General features: G+C 39.8%; 1 protein-coding gene across 1 annotated transcript; it reads right to left on the reverse strand.

The window, feature by feature from the left end:
* Window positions 1–14649: 14649 nt before the first annotated feature.
* LOC138311522 (uncharacterized) lies at window positions 14650–15189 on the reverse strand. The gene has a single exon (XM_069252838.1). It carries the CDS (start codon window positions 15187–15189, stop codon window positions 14650–14652), a length of 540 nt encoding a protein of 179 aa, XP_069108939.1.
* Window positions 15190–20268: the final 5079 nt, after the last annotated feature.

Raw genomic sequence — 20268 nt, forward strand, 5'->3', positions numbered from 1 at the left:
CTTGGTTTCCAAAACTATAATGTAGATTCTGACACACTAAACACTCTCAGAGTGAAATTGATGAAGTGTCTATGGTGGGAAATAGGATGCTTTCACTAATAAATGAGTGTCTTAAAAAAGTTATTACGGGAAACCAGCGACAGTTATTTGGTGGAGTCAGTGTAATACTTATAGGCGACTTGTAATCAGTTAAAGCCAGTGTAATACTGAATTTATAGGCGACTTGTATCAGTTAAAGCCTGTAATGGACAAGTGGATTTTTTGCAGACTTGGACGAGCAAATGGGCCCTCTAGCTACCAACCTTTGGAAGTCACTGTTTATGATGCACGAAATAAGTGATATTATTCGTTAAAAAGATGACAAATATTTTGCTGAACTCTTGAATAGATTGCGTTCATTGGAAAATAGCGAACTGTCAAATGAAGACCTTTAGATTCTGAAATCAAGAATCAGAACTATTAATCCTAATGATTCAAATTATCCAAGAAATGTGCCACATCTATTCTCATAGTTGGCGATTTCAATGTTGATATAATCTCGGATGGCAATTTTTTAAACTGGATGACCAGTAAGTTTAAATGTGAACAAATAGTATCCACTGTAACAACAGATTATGGCTCTATACTTGATCTTATCTTCACCAACAGGGAGTGGGACGACTGGTTCGCCCGTTGTCAGTATAATGTGACCGGGTGGGGTGTGTTGTTCGGTGTCTTCGGCGGCATGCTTCAGTGATATAGCACTATAAAAAAGGGCAACATTTCCACTATACAAGAAGACACAACATGAATATACCGCAGTCTCCCAAATAACGCACCTCGCACAAAATACATGCAACACGCCGCATACATGGGAGGCCGTCCTTACATGACCATAGCTGTTAATAGGACGTTAATTAATCAAACAAACAAAAAGAATGTTGCTGGACTGATCATAAACTGGTTTTTATGCTGCCAGTCTAAGTTGTGATAACTGTGTACCGGAGCATATTAAGGGGAAATGGAGGTAATGCTTAAATTCCGGGCCTCCTAGGTTAGTTGGGGTGGAAGGAATGGAGGGGGGGGGGGGGACATCAATCGGATTCATATCTGTCTTATTTATTCTAGCAATAAAGCCTTTGACCCAAAAGAAAATGGCATACACAATCATTCTAACTTAGTGACAATGTGTGGTTTTGTGGTTATAACATGAACTTTATTTTTCCTGGTTATGTCATGCTGTCTGGTTTCTGATTTTTACATGGGCTTATTGTAGAATAAGGTGCAACAATGTCATGAAATACTGTGCAAGATTTTATGTACCCTAATGAACTTGAATGAAATTCATTATTACAGAATATGATCAGTTAACTCAGTATACACAAATTATGATCTGACAAACGTATCTGTCATTCGGAGCGATCAAGTGCTTGACACTTATTAGTCAACTAATATACATGTATACAACTCACTCAGAAAATAAACTAATTGTGCGCGGACACTGTAAACCCTCATCAGTGCTGATTGTGATCCTTCACCTGCATCGGTTAGTCAGCTATCAACTGTGCTTTGGACTCTGAGCATCAACTGAACAAATTGTGATATGAAAATGTCACTGAACCCAAAATTATGCTGGACTGACTGCAACCTACATTAATAGCAAACATCATCTACACCTGCATCATTCAATTAGAATCTTTCATTGTGTTGGACACTTGTGAGAATTTATTTGTACCAAAATGTGATCCTATTGGTAACTGGGATATGGCACAACTATGCTGGACAATCTTCAGCCTTTAGCCTTTAGGACTGGAACAAAGTCATTCTATACAAGTGAATTGTCAATCTGAACTATTAACTGTTGTGATTATAATCTTGCTCAGCATCTTCATGACATATTAAGCCTGCTTGGACTAGTTATGTTCAAACTTGTGTTAATAATACATCTCATCAATTGATATGCTATTAAAAAAAATAACCATTCTTACACAGTCCAATATTAATGTTGATGACAATCAATTTTATTACAAAATTGCTAAACCCCTGAAAAAGGTCCTGATATGTTTACACTAGTTCAACATAATTTCCTGAAATCTTAATGCTGATAAATTAGGCCTTTTGCTATATAGCAGTATGTGTATGCTTTCTATTCTGTTTCACCTTTTAAATTAATTTACACGTACATATAGTAAAATGTACCATATTAAAGAAAATAGTCGAATGCAAATACTGTAACCTAAAGTCCAGACAGTATAATTTCATACATGTTTCTCACAAATTGAAATGTATTCTTTGATACAAATATTTATTTTTGACCTTTCCTGTTTTAAGATGTATTTCAAGTTGATAACAATATGGTTGGTGTGAAGAGCCAATATATTTTCTAATCATCTAAAAAACGTTGATTATCAATACCAAATGTATAGGTCACATAGAAGAATATGTATAGTAGAAAGGTCACTGCGACAGCAGTTAATATCTGAAACGAGTGTATGGCTGTGTACATTGTATAAAGTTGAAATCCAGAATACTTGGATGATAGCCGGGATTATCTTTTGGAAATTTCAGTTGATTTTATCTTGTGTACCTTGTCATTAAGATATTTATTGATATTAAAGTATACCTAGTGTTGCTTACATTATAAGGATATATGGCTGAATTTGCTTTTAAAAAGAAAAATGTCCAGTACCATTACAATGTTACAAATATTTATCGGCGCAGTATAGACATACAGCAGATTTACAGAAGATTTATAAGAGGCTTGGATTTAATTTGGTAAGTATTGGAGGAAATGAAATCACTGGCATGGTATGAAAATACCTGTAAACTTCTTTTCTTAAAAAAAGTTCAAACTAGCTAAGTTCCTCAACTGAAACATTTGCAACAAGAAATCTAGCTGGGAAAAAGGTTACTGTCACTGCTTTTTACATGTGCAAAAATTATGTAACTGCCTATGAACAAGGATATAAATAGGGATTGGATTTCGTTTTTATGTTAACCATGATTGTATGGAGCAATTCCTCTAAGAATATATTCAATATGGGGCGCGCAATGTATTAGTGGTGACGCGGAACTGTCAACACGTGGATTATTAGCGGTGCATGTTTTATAATACACATGATTAAATACTCAAAGAACAAAAACAAGAGGATATGTTTATAACTGACCTCTATCAGAGGGTCTCACACCCGTCCACCCCAAAGGCTCGATCGTAGGACGAACATAGGCACAGAGGTAATGTTTACATTTGACACCCATTCATTTTTAACAAAAATGAAAGCATGTCGCCCCGGTCGGGATATTTTTTCCGTTTCTTTATACAATTGTTAATTTAAAAATTGTTTGAATCATATATAAATATAAAACATGTATATATTGTTTACATTTTTCCAAAATTCTATGAAAAAAACAATATACACGTAATGTTGCGTCAAAATGTAAACAAAGCCATGTGTTTCTTTTTAAAAAAAAAGTAGTCCTTTTACGTTGCACAGAACATTTCCTTACGCAAGTTCAAAGTTCAATGTTACCATGCAGTTATGGTAAACAAAATCGGCTAGTATTAGCGTATAGTGACCAAGCCTAGCAAGTGTAAATATAAAAATATGGTTGTAGCTATAAAAAGGAAATATTCCCTGCAAAAAAAGATATTTCAACCTGAGATACCATAACTATGCAAATACTTGGTGTCAAGTTTTCTTCAACGATATTATTGCAAACTTACATTACAACAGCAAATTCAGCTATATTTCCATATTTTTATGATAAGTATTGCTCTTGTGTGTATTCCAATACATTAATTAATTGCTCTTGTGTATATTCCAATACATTAATTAATGTTATTTATTGTATTCAAATATCAAAAATAAGCACACATTATTATATCTTGTCTAAAGCTGTTTCTTCACATTAAATGATATTCTTGTTTTTAGTTATTTCATTATTGCATAATGCCATATCATCCAATCACAGGACCACAGAACTTGTGTTTCTGGACCAGAACTAAAAAATGAAGTGGGCAAAGAGGAGCCTCCGCATTAAGTTTGAGAAAAAGCTTTCCAGTGATTTTCAAGAAATACCTATAACAAACTTCAGTTACCAAAATCAAAAGATGGCTTCCTGTTAGCCATTTTGTTTTTGGATTAGGCAAAATAAAATACATGTAGATTATTAGTTCTGTTTGTTTGTTTGTTTGATTAATTAACGTCCTATTGACAGCTATGGTCATGTAAGGACGGCCTCCCATGTATGCAGTGTGTTGCGTGTATGTTGTGCGAGGTGCGTGTTTTGGGAGACTGCGGTATATTCATGTTGTGTCTTCTTGTATAGTGGAACTGTTGCCCTTTTTATAGTGCTATATCACTGAAGCATGCCGCCCGAAGACACCAAGCAACACACCTCCCCCGGTCACATTATACTGATAACGGGCGAACCACTATTGACCAAGGGAAACTTAATATTATGCTATGAAGTTTTAGGAAAAAATCCTGTCAGTATGTTTTAAGAAATAGAGATAACAAGAACTTTTAACAGACAGATGGACGAACGATGGACCATAGATGCAGAGTGATTTAGTGGCAGATTCAGAGAATTATATTTCCTATTGGAGGGGGTCTATGACTGTAAAAAATGAGAAAAATGGAGAAAATACAAAAAAAAATTGAAGAAAATTATGAGGATGGCTGAGTTTCCTGAAGCCCAAAAAAACCCTGAATCACCACTTTGAACATCAAATGGTGGACTTAAAAGAATGGACAAATATTTGCATATTTACCAACCCTCCCAATTTGGGGGGTCCCTATTTTGGACCCCTAAATTTAGAAATATGAATGTCCTTAACTATCCTTATGTTCTAATATCTAACTTTTTTTTCTGAAAGAACAACTCAAAAGAAATAGTCAAAATAATTTTAAACACAGTTGCAGTCTCCTTACCTACACAAATTCCAAACGACACCCACCTTACAGATTGGAGATTTATGCCAAGATCGCCAAACGGTACGTACCTAGAGTTAAGTTTATGGTTATTCACTTTATGAACCCTTTTGTGAAATAAAATCGTGTTTTACATTAGACTGTTCTTCGGTATTCAGGCTTGCCCGCCATGCCATCTTTGTTTGTTTGTTTGATTTATTAACGTCCTATTAACAGCTATGGTCATGTAAGGACGGCCTCCCATGCATGCGGTGTGTTGCGTGTATGTTGTGCGAGGTGAGTGTACTGGGAGACGCCATCTAAAAACTGACGTAAGAAGAAGCTAAATTAAAAAGAAAAGAGTTAAAGGGTTTCTCTGTGTTCAGGTTAAAACACTTCTTTTCTAAACATTTATTAACGTGAGTAAATCATTGACTGTTGTAATATTAAGTGTTTGATTTTGAAGTGATGTTCTAGATGTAATAACAGCATTTATTTTAAGGCCGGCAGTTGTTCCCTTAGCGGCTGATAGACTACATGCATTTGGTTTATGGCAAAAAAACACCCTTTTATCACCTAACGTTACACTGTTAGTAGCTGCAACGATACATGATGTATCACAACTTTTTAAGCAGATAAGTCGATATTAAAGTTGTAGAAAACTTTAAATGATTTATTATTGTTCAAAAGACAAAAACAACACAACACTCGAGCTCAGTATTCAAACGTAACTTGTAAGCATTTCGACTCAACTACAGATAGTAGCATCAGTTAATCACTGATAACAAACTAGCAAATATAAACGTGATTAAAGATGCTCCACCGCCGACAAATGGTATTTTTTCACTATCAAAATCAGAAGCAGACGATTAAGTATTTTCTTCAGTTACAAAAGTTACTTACTTTATACAATTACCACCACTGAAAAGTTGGAGCATCTAATTTTACTTCACGTTAAAAATATCAAAAATAATTATTTGCATCCCGAAAAAATTCCGTGACACTATATCCTATATGGAATGAAGTACTGATTGCGCATGCACCAAAGGCGAAATAAATTATTTTATATATTTTTTTTGTGTTAATTAGGCATATATATACACGATTAGACACCAATTAATATTCAAATGACGAATATGATTTTTGCTCTGTCAGCGGTGGAGCATCTTTAAGATATGTGTTTTTGGCAGCTAACCGACAATGCAAACGAATGATGTGTGTTGAACAGTTCATTGCATGTGTGCGGTGAAAAACTACAACAGAAAAATAAACATCTGATGTAACAAACAGTTATTTCTGTACAATAGGGGTGTAATTAACTTAAAAATAATCCTATAATCAGGGTTAAAATGTTCAAACTCACATCTACTAGTAATCGTACATTGTGAATAATTAACCCAATCGAAAGTTTTATATTTACGCTGGCCCTGCAGGTAGGGCGTTAGAATTGTACCTGCTGCCCCTATTGCATGATCGTAAAAGGCGACTAAATTTAGGATCTTTTCTTTTCTTCCTAACTGACTTTATCTTTCCTAATGCCTCCCTTGGCACCGCCTCACTTTTGGCCTTGCGTTGAGCGTTCGCCCCTGTGAGGAAGGCTCTGGGTTCTGTCCCCTGGCCGAGACACACCAAAGTCTATAAAAGTGGTAGTTTCTGCTCCTGCTTAGCGCTCAGCAAACGGGGAGTTGGACGACTGGTTCGCCCGTTGTCAGTATAATGTGACCGGGTGGGGTGTGTTGCTTGGTGTCTTCGGCGGCATGCTTCAGTGATATAGCACTATAAAAATGGCAACAGTTCCACTATACAAGAAGACACAACACGAACATACCGAAGTCTCCGAGTACACTCACCTCGCACAACATACAAGCAACACACTGCATACATGGGAGGCCGTCCTTACATGACCATAACTGTTAATAGGACGTTAATAAATCAAACAAACAAACAAATTTACGTATATATTTGGAATTGTACCTGTTGCCCCTATTGCATGATCGTAGAAGGCGACTTAATTTAGGATTTTGTTTGATTGTTTGATTGAGTTTTACGGCCCATCGACAACTAAGGTCATTTAGGGCCAAACTACAAGTCATTCATTATTATCAGGATAAAAGATCAGGGTAAGGAAAGGCAGGTAAGGACTTAAACACAGATTGTAAACGTTCATTTGATAAAAAAAGGGTTTGCATGGGATAAAATAGTTTTGGCTAAAACACATGAGAAAACTCATGCACAAAGTTGATGAAACGATGAAATGTTGAGATGATACGATGATATGATATGATGAGAAAACGTTAATATTTTGTTTAAAATACTGATTTCTTTGAGATAATTAAAAATACGATTATGTCTCACGGCATGAAACAAAGTGTACATGTCGGAGACATCGTAGTACTTATCTCGTATGTGCTTAAAATCAATACAGTGCACTAAAATATGTTCCACTGTGAGAGGAGAATCACATGCGTGGCATGTGGGAGGATCCTCCCCTCTCAATAGATAGGAATTTGTAAAATATGTGTGTCCAGTTCGGAGCCGAGAGAGAATAACTTCCTCTCTGCGGTCTCTCCGACTGGACAGTTTAGGATTAAGTGTAGGTTGAATTTTAAACAGTTTATTGTTTGTTTCGGTAGACCACTTTTGTTGCCACTGGTGTTTGATGGCCGACTGAATTGAAGGTTTGATGTCGGTGTATGGTAGTTTCAAATCTGTTTGTGCTAGGCGAAGAGCAGTCTTAGCTGCTTTATCAGCCTGTTCATTCCCCTTTATACCCACATGACTGGAATCCAGAGATAAGTAATTTGAGTTTTAGAAGATAATCGAAAGGTTCGGATTAAAAGATTTTGAATTAGAGTATTTCTAGGGTTTCTTGATTTCAAAGCCTGAAGAACCGAAAGAGAGTCTGAACAGATGATTGCCTTTTCAATGCGGTGTTCTTCGATGTGGTCAAGAGCCAGACCGATAGCACAAGCTTCCGCAGAGAAAATGGAGGCAGCATCTGGAAGTCGGATAGAGGAACAGTGATTAGATGTACAGCATGCTGCCGCAACTTTATCACCATCTTTTGAGCTGTCAGTGTAGATCTTGACATGATCAGGGAAAGTCCTGATGCACTCCCGAAAGGAGGATTTATGTTCTTCGGGTAATGCACTGGACTTTGTCCTCTCATGCAAAGATAAATTGATATCAGGCGTTTGAATGAGCCATGGTGGTACATCCGATATGGTGTACTCGTCAATGGTGTCGAAATTTATATTTAGTTCCTGCAAAAACTTTGAAATTCTGATGCCAAATGTTGGTATGAGCTTTTGATTTTGTCCGAATATGTACTGGTGTTGTGGATTAAATACAAGATCGAATGCGGCGTTTTTGGGATTGGATTTCAGTTGAGCAGCATACTGTAAGGATAATTTCTTTCGTCGATCGTCTAGAGATGGCTCATTAGCTTCCACATGGAGACTCTTCACAGGTGTTGTTCAAAAAGCTCCAAGTGCGAGACGCAGTCCCTGATTCTGTATAGGGTCAAGCATCTGTAGATAGGAGCTGCGAGCCGATCCACAAATAGAGACCCTTCCGTAGATTGGCCAAGACATTTAGTTATGCTGTTAATTTTTTATCCAAAAAGTGTGACGGATAGGATACCACCCTGGGGGACGCCCATCTCCTGTGTTTCTGTTTCTTAATAAGTTGAACCCGTTCGAACTTTGAAATGCCTGTGAGATTTGAATTTTGAAATAAACTTTGGCAAATTACCACGTATACCGATATCATGGAGATCGTTCATGATTCCATATTGCCAAGTTGTGTCGTATGCCTTTTCAAGGTCAAAGAATACGGCCACAAGATGTTCTTTCTTGGCAAATGCTTCTCGTATAAATGTTTCTAGTCTAACTAAGTGGTCTACCGTTCCCCTGCGGTTTCTAAAGCCGCTTTGCAAAGGACTTAAAATATTGTTTGATTCCAGGAACCAAACTAATCTATTATTTATCATACGATCTAGGGTTTTACAAATACAACTCGTCAATGAAATAGGACGATAGTTATTGGCATCAGTAGCATCTTTCCCGGCCTTCGGAAGGGGTATAATAGTAGATTCCTTCCAAGACTCGGGAATTTTGCCAGAAGAGTAAACTTGATTAAATATAGTTAAAAGACATTTTAGTGAGTAATTGTTTTAAAAACATATATGGAATTTCGTCTGGTCCAGCTGCCGAGTCCTTTGATTTCTCAAGGGACTCAAGCAATTCTGGTATCTCGAAAGGCCTATTGTAACTTTCACTGTTGGAGGATTTAAAATTAAGACGTCTCTTTTCCTTTTCTTTTTTAAATTTTTGAAATTTTTTGGAATGATTTTTGACGGATGAATTTTCAGCAAAATTTTTGGCAAAGGGGTCAGCTATTTCGGATTTTGAAGAAAATATTTTATTTTTGTTAATGAGGTGGAAGGATGGTGTTGCTTTTCTTTTCCCGCTGATTTTACCAATCATTTCCCAAACTTTCTTTGAAGATGTATTGGAATTAATTTTTGAGACATACTCTTTCCAAGTACTTGCTCTCCATATTTTAAAATTGTTATAGTTTGAGACGGTTGGCGAAGCCAAGTACCGCCTCAGAGCTGCATTTCTACCAGATCTATTGATAAATGAATCATTTGACAGAAGGAACTTTGTAGGTTTTGGCACGGATTTTGGTATGGTTTTTGTAGCGATAGAAGTCAGCGCTTCTGTGAAAATTTTAATGGGGTCATCGAGGTTCAAAAAATTATCCTCGATAAGCTCCTCGGCGCATAAGGTTTTAAACTGAGCCCAATCCGCCTTATGTAAATTCCAACGAGGAATAGGCTCCTCAAGTTTTGGTGACCCTATATTTTTTTAATATCATCGGAAAGTGATCGCTTCCACAAAGATCATCGTTGACCCTCCAATCATAATCCAGAAGAATTGATGGATGGCATAACGATAGATCAATGTGGGTAAGCGAGCCAAAGGCAGGGTGTAAATATGTTGGGGCATTGGTGTTATAAAGACATATGTTATAAAGCTGTTTTTATCAATAAACTCTTCGATACGTCTACCTCTATCGTCAGTGCCTGGGGAGCCCCAGAGGCTATTATGACCGTTAAAGTCACCCATGATAATATATAATGCAATGGTAGTTGTGATACGATGTTACTCAGTTCATCACAACTAAATGGAGTATTTGGAGGTAAATATATAGAACAGACTGTTATTTTTCAGTGAAGAGTTGCGCTTATAGCAACAGCTTGTAAGGTGGTATTTAGCTGAATGTGTCTGTGAGGGACGTTTTTATGCACCGCCACACCACCTGATGCGCGGCCACCTGTTGTTGGAGTATTTGTGTATTGTGTAAATTGTCTGAGATTGATGGTGTCTTTCAGCATTATTTCTTGAAAGGCAGAACATGGATGGGTTTTTTTGTTTGTATAAGATGTTTTAATTCTTCTATGTTCGCTTTAAATCCGCGTATGTTCCATTGTATGATAGTGTTTGTCTCTATGTTGGTTCCTGAGGATAGTTTGTCGGACCGACAGGACTACTTGAAGTAGGTTGTTTGGTGGCAATAAATGTGTTGTCACCAAACTTGCTGTCGTCCGATAGAACATCATAGATGTTCCGTCCAAGGATAGGGTCATCTGATCCCTTACTGGGTTTGTTGTTTAGAGCAGGGAACCTCGCCATCTTTACCTTGGTGGTTTTGGTCTGGCGTTGCTCCTGCGGTGGTGTCTTAGCTGGTCGCTTGGCTTTATTAGGGAGTTTTTTAACGATCAATAGACCGTGAAGATAAAGCACGTCTATGACGAGCGGCAGTAACTTGTTTTCTAATGTTCTGTGTTTGAATTTGGTGTTGTGTAAGTCCCGGAGACGCCGGTGGGATTGGCGTTTTAACTCCAGGTGGCCCAGTAGGTGGTTTTTGTTGTGGTTTGTTTTGTGGTTTACATGGACCTGACTTGAACCTGTTCGAATACCCCATGATTACTTTGCAGGCCTTAGCATCAGCCATATCTGGGACATTATTGTCCCGGTTAGGCTTGTCAACGCATTGTTTGACGGTGACACTGTCAACAGGCGTCTTTGCGCGGGTGATCTGGGCATAGGTTGCCACATTCAGGTCTGAACACTCGACTATCCTCCTAGCTTCAGGGAAGGAGACACCTCGGGTATATTTGACCCATAATATCTCCCTCTCCCGAGTCCAGGCAGGACAGGTGCGAGCAGACGCAGCATGGTCACGCAGTGACCGTTGACAATGTCACATTCGTCTTTTTCGTCGTGACCTTCACGGCCACAGTACTGACATACCATTTTCCGTCTACAATTGCTCTCATGATGGCCGTACCTCTGGCAGTTACGGCATCTCAAAGGATTAGGGATGTAGACAGTGACATTGTAACGTTGGTAACCAACAGTTACGCTCTGTGGTAATGTTGGTGTAGCAAATGTTAATATAAAAGTGTGTGTTGGGACCAAGCTCCCACTTTTTCTCGTCATGATGCGTTTAACATGAGAGACCGGAATGTTCTCCTCTTGGAAGTATGACAGTATGTCAGCCTCATTGTCATTGCGCAAGGCTGGGCACCTGATTACCCCCTTGCTGCAATTCAATGATGAGTGTGGTTTTACACACACACTGAGGCCGGCAAAACTGTTGGTTCCAAGGAGGTTCTCCGCTTGTTGCTTGCAGAAAACCTCTATTAGGAGATCACCCGATCCCAAAGGCATGACAGATTTGACATCTCCAGCAATGCCCTTGATGCCCTTTCGCAATATTAAGGGTGATAAACCTGCAGTGGTCTTGCCACTCTGTGTAGAGGACATGACCAGAAACTGTGGGAATGTGTTTGTTGTACCGCTTTTTGTTTGTTGATTTGTGGTTGATTCCTTTTGGGGAGATTTTGGTTGTAGTTCATTTTGTTTGTTTTTGGAAGCCATCTTTTAGAGTTAATTACAATTCGCTAGCTGTGCCCCCACCCACCTCGGAGCCCAACAGGGGGACACTCATGATGACATGGATATCCAATGTCAAAGTGTCAGGGTTACACAGATAGTATACTCGGAAGAATATTTCGAACAAACATAATTCAAATCAAGCTTGCGACAGCACGCTTGCAAGATTGTACACCCGCAAGATCGATCAGAATCAAGACAATCCTAACTAAACTCACGATTGACCCTAAGCCACCGCCTTCTTGGAGATCTACGAATCAAGGGCTCGGCATGACCAGCCGATTGATAATACAGTGCCCATATTACCTCTCGTCTAACCGGAGTCTGAAGCTAAAGTAGTGTGTAGCAGTAAAAAAAGGAAGAAAAAAAGAGCAAAACCTATTCAACCACCAGGACCTTCTTCCCCCGGATACGAGATGCAACCCACGGCAAACAGGTTGGCTCAAATTGGAGCTACTGTGAAAGCCTTCAGCTACACTGATATCACGCAGACGCACATCACACCCCCAAAAGTGGTGTGCATCCGCATGAGAGCAGTGCACCCAGTCTCGGGACGTGGACCCAGCTTTCATGGAGACCTAGATTTAGGATCTTAACTGATTAAAGTCAGTTAGGAAGAAGAAAAAAGATATATACTAAATTTAGGATCTTATCTTTTCTCTTCTTCCTAACTGACTTTAATCTTTCCTAATGCCTCCCTTGGCACCGCCTCACTTTTGGCCTTGGGTTGAGCGTTCGCTTCTTTGAGGAAGGCTCTGGGTCCTGTCGTCTGGCAGAGACACAACAAAGTCTATAAAAGTGGTAGTTTCTGCTCCTGCTTAACGCTCAGCATACAGGGAGTGGAACGACTGGTTCGCCTGTTGTCAGTATAATGTGACCGGGTGGGGTGTGTTGCTTGGTGTCTTCGGCGGTATGCTTCAGTGATATAGCACTATAAGAGGGCAAAAGTTCCACTATACTAGAAGATACAACATGAATATACCGCAGTCTCTCAAAACATGCACCTCGCACAACATTCACGCAACATACCGCATACATGAGAGGCCGTCCTTACATGACCATAGCTGTTAATAGGACGTTAATTAATCAAACAAACAAACAAACAAACGTATATATTTAGACATATATTTTCTCAGAACTACGCCAATCCAGAATCGGTTCTAAAAATAGATAGACCTCGCTAGCTGATGCGACTGAACAAACAATATGAACAAATAACACTATGACAGAAATAAATTGACATGTCTAGTTCTTCTGGAACATTAAAGGAACTTATTTAACATAATTATACCCAACTTACATCTTGATTTGGCAAGGGATGATTAACTTTTGTGTGGTACACACGAACAGCGCCATTTACAAAAAATACAAAATTCGACGACTACAAATAAAGCCAGAAACCGGAGCGGAACCTAATATTCCAGAAATATTTTTTCCGTGTCAGAACCCTCCCCGTCTGATATAACTATATCACCTACCAACATCAAAATACTTAAAAAAAAATACTGTTCATCATAAAAAGGTCATATATCCTAACATGTAATACCAAATGTCACAAAGTTACTCCTTTGGAACCAAACTACTTCACTCGCGGGTCTGAAGTACACATTGTCCTGACCTACTCGTACTTCGACCTTACGAACACGACTGTCACTACTCGCGATGGAGGGGGATTGAATTTCCAGGTGATTCCCTTTCCCGCAGTACCGCAGTCGGATCGAATTAGCTTGACTTCACCCCTAAGTGCTACGAAACGACGAAGACAGTTAATGAAACTAGAAGATGCCATCTCTTCGACTACTTCAATATGTACGGCACGTATCACCAAACATGTGAAGATGACTGCCCACCTCTTAGACTGGGCTTGACCACCGCGTGTTTTGCGAGTAACCACACTCCATGGATGAAAACATTGGAACGTTTCAACGTGGCTGAATGGGGTCAAACAAACTGTTTATGGTAGATAGAACACCCCGCCTTGTGAAAGGCTTATCTTGCGGTGACACTTGAAACGTGAACTGATCATCCTGAAGATTCCACAAGATCCCTAGGCTTCGTTGGGTAAGCAGACCTTCATGGCCCAGTTCAACGTTTTTCAGTTCCTTGGCTAAGTCAACGTTTTCGAACGCAGATAACACGGTACTAGAATTGGACGACACTTTGTGCAGACGCAACTGTCCTAATTCCTTGAGAGCTTTCTGAGTCCGCTGGAGAAGATCAATGGCTTCTTCATCTGATGAGTGCTACGAAAGCGCGTCGTCTACGTAGAAGTTTCTATGTAAGAACTGACTAACGTCCTCTCCGTATTTGTCCTTGTCTTCGAGTGCTGTCCTGCGGAAACCATAAGTAGCTGCAGCCGGAGATGGCGAATTCCCAAAAGCCTTGTGAAAGGCTTATCTTGCGGTGACACTTGAAACGTGAACTGATCATCCTGAAGATTCCAAGAGATCCCTAGGCTTCTTTGGGTAGGCAGACCTTCATGGCCCAGTTCAACGTTTTTCAGTTCCTTGGCTAAGTCAACGTTTTGAACGCAGATAACACGGTACTAGAATTGGACGACACTTTGTGCAGACGCAACTGTCCTAATTCCTTGAGGGCTTTCTGAGTCCTCTGGAGAAGATCAATGGCTTCTTCATCTGATGAGTGCTACGAAAGCGCATTGTCTACGTAGAATTTTCTATGTACGCACTGACTAACGTCCTCTCCGTATTTGTCCTTGGCTTCGAGTGCTGTCCTGCGGAGACCATAAGTAGCTACAGCCAGAGACGGCGAATTCCCAAAAACGTGGACGTTCATTTGATACTCGATGAGCGGTTTTTCAAAGTCATTGTTTTCATGCCACAAGAATCTAAGATATACCTTCTGTGGTCATGTTGGACGAGAAAGCAGTAAAACATTTGTTCAATGTCCGCCATTATAGCTACTCTCTCCTTACGAAACCTCAACAGCACTCCTAGGAGGCTGTTCATCAAGTCTGGTCCGGACATCAGAACACTGTTCAGCGAGACTCCATTGACACTGGAGGATGAGTCGAAGACTCCACGTATACGGTCCTTTTTCTGGGGGTGGTACACCCCGAACAAGGGAAGATACCAGCGTTCCACAGCTGGATCCAGTGGCAGAGCAGGTTCAGCATGACCGGCATCGATAAGGGTTTGCATGAAAATGAGGAAATGACCCTTTTTAACTGGGTCCCGTCGAAGATTAATGTCAAGGCTTTTTGCTCTGCCTAATGCCTGCTTCCTGTTGTTTGGTAAACGTGGCCTATCTTCCTTCAGAGGTAGTGGGGCAATCCATTTACCACTATTATCTTTTTTCATTTCGGTATCCATTATGGACAGGAAACGACCGACATGCCGGGTTCGTTGTCATGGACTGTACGACGGAAGATATCAGACACTTGAAACTTGTTGTCGCACAGATCTAAGATAGACGCATGACCCTCACTAGGATGTAACAAAGTCTTCATTACGTTTGTAGCAGACTGGGTATGTTGACCTTTCAGACAAGATTCGCCGATTATCACCCAACCAAGGCTCAGGTGCTGAGCATATGGCTGCTCCGGAGGGCCTAATATTTGTTCGATAACGTGATGAGCGTAGAGCACATCTCGACCATCAGCAGTAGAATTTCGGCGTTCTCTTCAAGCGGAGGAATGTGACACGAAATGTCAGTGAGGTGTGGGAAATTCACTGCTACATAAGGGGTCGGAATTTCCTACCTATTGTTAGGAATTGCGTCACACTCTATCAAGTGTGGAAGTTCGAGCGTAGTTGTGCCGTCTAATGATTCGATCACAAATCCAGAAGACCGTCTCCCGCTGGTTTCTACGTTACCACTACACGTTGAGAGTAGATATTCGTCGGAAGACGAGTTCGGATCAAAGGTGTTGAAAACTTCTGCACGACTGAGGGACTTATTACTTTGTTCGTCCAAGATAGCGTAGACACGAATGGAGCCACCGATGTTTGACTTGTGACGGAGATTTACCAAAACTATTTGGGCGCAGGATTTTCCCTGAAAACCATGACCGCAGATTTCCGTGCAAATAGAGTTGACTTTAATTTTCTCCCCGTCGTTAGCTTTATCACTTTTGTCTGCATTCTCCCCGTCGTTAGGCTTGTTTTCTGCTGCAGGTTTATTGAAGTGCATAGCCGTACAGTGGCGGTTGCTGTTGCAAGTTTTGCAATGTAGAGTCACTTTGCACAGATTCCGCATGTGTTTTCCATCACAGCACCGAAAACAGTGACCGTTACGTTTAAGTAATTCTCTGCGTTCATCGACAGTTTTAGCTAGAAAGACCTTACAGTCATTTAAAGAGTGTCCTGACTTATGAATTAGACATCACACCTTTTCGGTGTTTTCCTTTTCATCTATCACAACTGAGGTTTTGTTTGCCGATAGGTGATTACGGCCTCCTCTGTGTGTTGTTTGTGAAGCATCCGTGCTACGATCATAGGTGATTACGGCCTCCTCTGTGTGTTGTTTGTGAAGCATCCGTGCTACGATCAATATCAAACCCTGAATCGTTCAAGGTTTCGGCTGTGTCTTGGATGAAAGTACAGAAGAACATGAACGGGGGGAAAACCACGCTGTTGTTACGTTTCTAAGCGGTTGCTCATTCGCGCCATTTGTTCTGAATTCCTGTGGGAAGTTTCGATATGACCGGGTTTACTCCGACCGATGTGTCAAAAAAGCTTAGTACCATGCTATACTTCGGATCATGTTTAACCGCTAGTATTTTATTCAGTATGTCAACAAGCTCGAAGAGTTTTGCTTTGTTCTTGTATGTGAAGTTATTCAGTTTGTGTTTTAGAGCGTTCTCTATCCGTTCCGGACTACCGTAAAAACTATCCAAGTCTTTCCCACGCTTGGTTCAATCCACGAGCCGCACCATTTGCGAAAGACGACTTAATGCTCATAGCTTGTTTTGATGAGATAGGGCCCAGCCACTTGACTAGCATGTCTAACTCTTCTGCCGGGGACGGGTCTATTTCGATCATCACATCTTTGAAAGAATTTCTCCACGACATGTAAAACTCTGGTTGATCGGTAAATTTCAGCAGTCGGTTTGTAATCAAGTTGCGTTTCAATAAATACTTAGAAATATCCAGTGCCGCGACTCCAGAATCTTTTCCCCTGTATGTGTCCTGAGGTGCACTCATTCCCCTGTATGTGTCCTGAGGTGCATTGGTAGGGGGCACAGATGTGTATGTGTTCTGAGGTACTATCGTAGTGGGCACAAACGTGTAAGTATTCTGGGTTGCACTCATTCCCCTGTATGTGTCCTGAGGTGCATTGGTAGGGGGCACAGACGTGAGTGTGTTCTGAGGTGCACTCGTAGTGGGCACAAACGTGTATGTATTCTGGGGTGCACTAGTTCGCCTGTATGTACTCGAGGTGCACTTGTAGGGGGGACAGATGTGTTCTGTGGCAACTCGCTGTAGACATTATCAATACCGACGGATTCTTGGTGTGTATACATACGGTTGGAACTTTCGATTGGGAAACGCTCGATTTAGAGTCTGATTCATCGTATTCCAATAATGTTTGCATTTTAACGTTCTCCACTTTATATTCTTCCTCGACCTTTAGACATTTCATCTTGGCTTCAATTTCAGTGTACTGTAAAATTGACTCTGCCTGAAGTTCAGCTTTACGTTTCATCAATTCAGCTTTGCGATTCGCGAACTCAATTTTTGCACGAGCGGCTTCAGCTTTTGCAGTTTGTTGTGCCAGCCTCAAACTAGATGAGCTACTTTTTCCGGTTTTAACAGAAAAAAGTTTTCTGACCGTTTGGTCACTGTTTGAGTCGTTTTCTTTATCATTCACTGACAGTTCAGTTTCTGGCTGGTTCAGCCTTTCAGAGTTATCCGTATCCTTGACCGACATTGTTTACCGATGAACAATAAATCTTGATTTTTTCACTGTTTTGGCAGCTAACCGACAATGCAAACGAATGATGTGTGTTGAACAGTTTATTGCATGTGTGCGGTGAAAAACTACAACAGAAAATAAACATCTGATGTAACAAACAGTTATTTCTGTACAATAGGGGGTGTAATTAACTTAAAATAATCATATAATCAGGGTTAAAATGTTCAAATTCACATCTACTAGTAATCGTACATTGTGAATAATTAACCCAATCGAAAGTGTTATATTTACGTATATATTTAGACATATTTTTTCTCAGAACTACGCCAATCCGGAATCGGTTCTAAAAATAGATAGACCTCTCTAGCTGATGCGACTGAACAAACAATATGAACAAATAACACTATGACAGAAATAAATTGACATGTTTAGTTCTTCCGGAACATTAAAGGAACTTATTTAACATAATTATACCCAACTTACATCTTGATTTGGCAAGGGATGATTAACTTTTGTGTGGTACACACGAACAGCGCCATTTACAAAAAATACAAAATTCGACGACTACAAATAAAGCCAGAAACCGGAGCGGAACCTAATAATATTCCAGAAATATTTTTTCCGTGTCAGAACACTCCCAGTCTGATATAACTATATCACCTACCAACATCAAAATACTTAAAAAAAAAATACTGTTCATCATAAAAAGGTCATATATCCTAATCAACACAACATGTAATACCAAATGTCACAAAGTTACTCCTTTGGAACCAAAACGACTACTTCACTCGCGGGTCTGAAGTACACATTGTCCTGACCTACTCGTACTTCGACCTTACGAACACGACTATCACTACTCGCGATGGCTTTACTCTCACAACTCCCATAGGCCATTCGTTACGATGTCTCCCTCACAAACGTTCCTCGAGTCCTCCTGCCACTTCTTCCTGTCCTGAAGTGACGAAAGGACCTCGTTTTTCCACCGTTTCCAGAAGCAGTTCGAGAGATTTTGGACACATCTCCATTGACTCTTGTAGATGTCCTTGGAATTGAAGTCCTCGATACACAAAGAATCCACCGTATGAGTAGTCCGCATCGATAGAAGCGTTGATGGTGTCAGAAGCTGTTGCGAGTCCGGGTCTGCAGGTATGCCAGTCACTGGTCTCGAGTTTGCCCCTGTGAAATATTCCAGAACAATTCTAGAACTCTTCTAGAATTGTTCTGGAACAGGTGTTCTAGAATCGTGCTTCACAGGTTCTGGAACAGTTCCAGAACCAATCCAGAAATGTTAAATGAGACAAAATATGTTTTTTGAACAGTTCTAGAACCATTCTGGAACTGATACTTCGAACTATTCTAGAACAGTTGTAGAACAGATGTTCCAGACTAGTTCTAGAACTATTCCATAAGATATTTTTCCTAATGGTTCCATATCTGTTCTAGAACAGGTGTTCTAGAATGGTGATAAACACGTTCTGAAACAGTTCTGAAGAATTCTACCTAAGTTCAAGACCAGTTTCAGAACAGGTATACACATATATGCAGCCGTCCTGAAAAATCGTTGGAAATTTCATCAAGGATATAGTTTGACGTGCACCTGCAACCTTACCTTTATGGAAGTGACTGTTCAAAATAAGTTATACTCATGCTTACATATAGACAGCCTTGCAATATATCTGGCAATCAGCTGGCCTGGTAAAATCCTAATAGTTACTAATCAAATACAAAGAAAAACAAATAATACAATTTGTATTACGTATACAAATACAATATTTCTTCAAAGCACTGTAAAAGTCTGTCTACAGATTCATTTTAGCTCAATATAATATTAATTATTTAGTTTGACTTTTTGGCACTTCTGCGTTGCATTTTAAGAATATTATCGAATTTCTTATTGAATATGTTTATAGATAATTCTGGAAATTTGGTCAAGAAGACTCTTTCAAGCAATCTCAGTTTTTCAGTGCTGAAACATGGCTTTGGATTCTCTCCGGTGTTGGAGGTTTTCTTCCCAGTCCTTGTGCACGAGATCAATTCATCTTGCGTAAACACACTGGAAGCAAGTATCTTTAAGCTCAGTGTTTCACTATTGTTACCATTTAAATGGGCTACTTTGGCCATTAGTTGTTCAAAGTTCAACTTCTGATCATCTTGATCCGTATTAGGAGAAGCAGCGTCACTGTGAGTTTCCTGCATGGCCTAAACTTTGCGTTTCAATGACTTAATACTGGTTTTCAAATGTCTTACTTCACTCTCCAGATCCTGCACCTTCTGTTCAAGTTTCCGTTTACTGCAAAGAAGCAATACTGAGTTATAACACTTTATTTTCATGTTGCCCTCCATCCCCAAATTAACAGCCCTCAACAATCAATGATTTTCAATTGTGTTTTGATGGACAATTCACACATGTTTGAAATAAAGACGTGGAGTTCCTTGTTATTGTCTTTTTGTTATCATTTACTAATGCTATAATAGCCTACCCCAGTACATGTGGATCATTCATAATCATTGACACAGCTGCATTTATCTTAATT

Source organism: Argopecten irradians, unplaced genomic scaffold (assembly GCF_041381155.1).
Source record: "Argopecten irradians isolate NY unplaced genomic scaffold, Ai_NY scaffold_0041, whole genome shotgun sequence".
NCBI lineage: Eukaryota > Metazoa > Mollusca > Bivalvia > Pectinida > Pectinidae > Argopecten > Argopecten irradians.

Coding starts and splice junctions, on each gene's coding strand:
- LOC138311522 (XM_069252838.1), bottom strand. CDS start 15,189: ATGGATACCGAAATGAAAAAAGATAATAGTGGTAAATGGATTGCCCCA.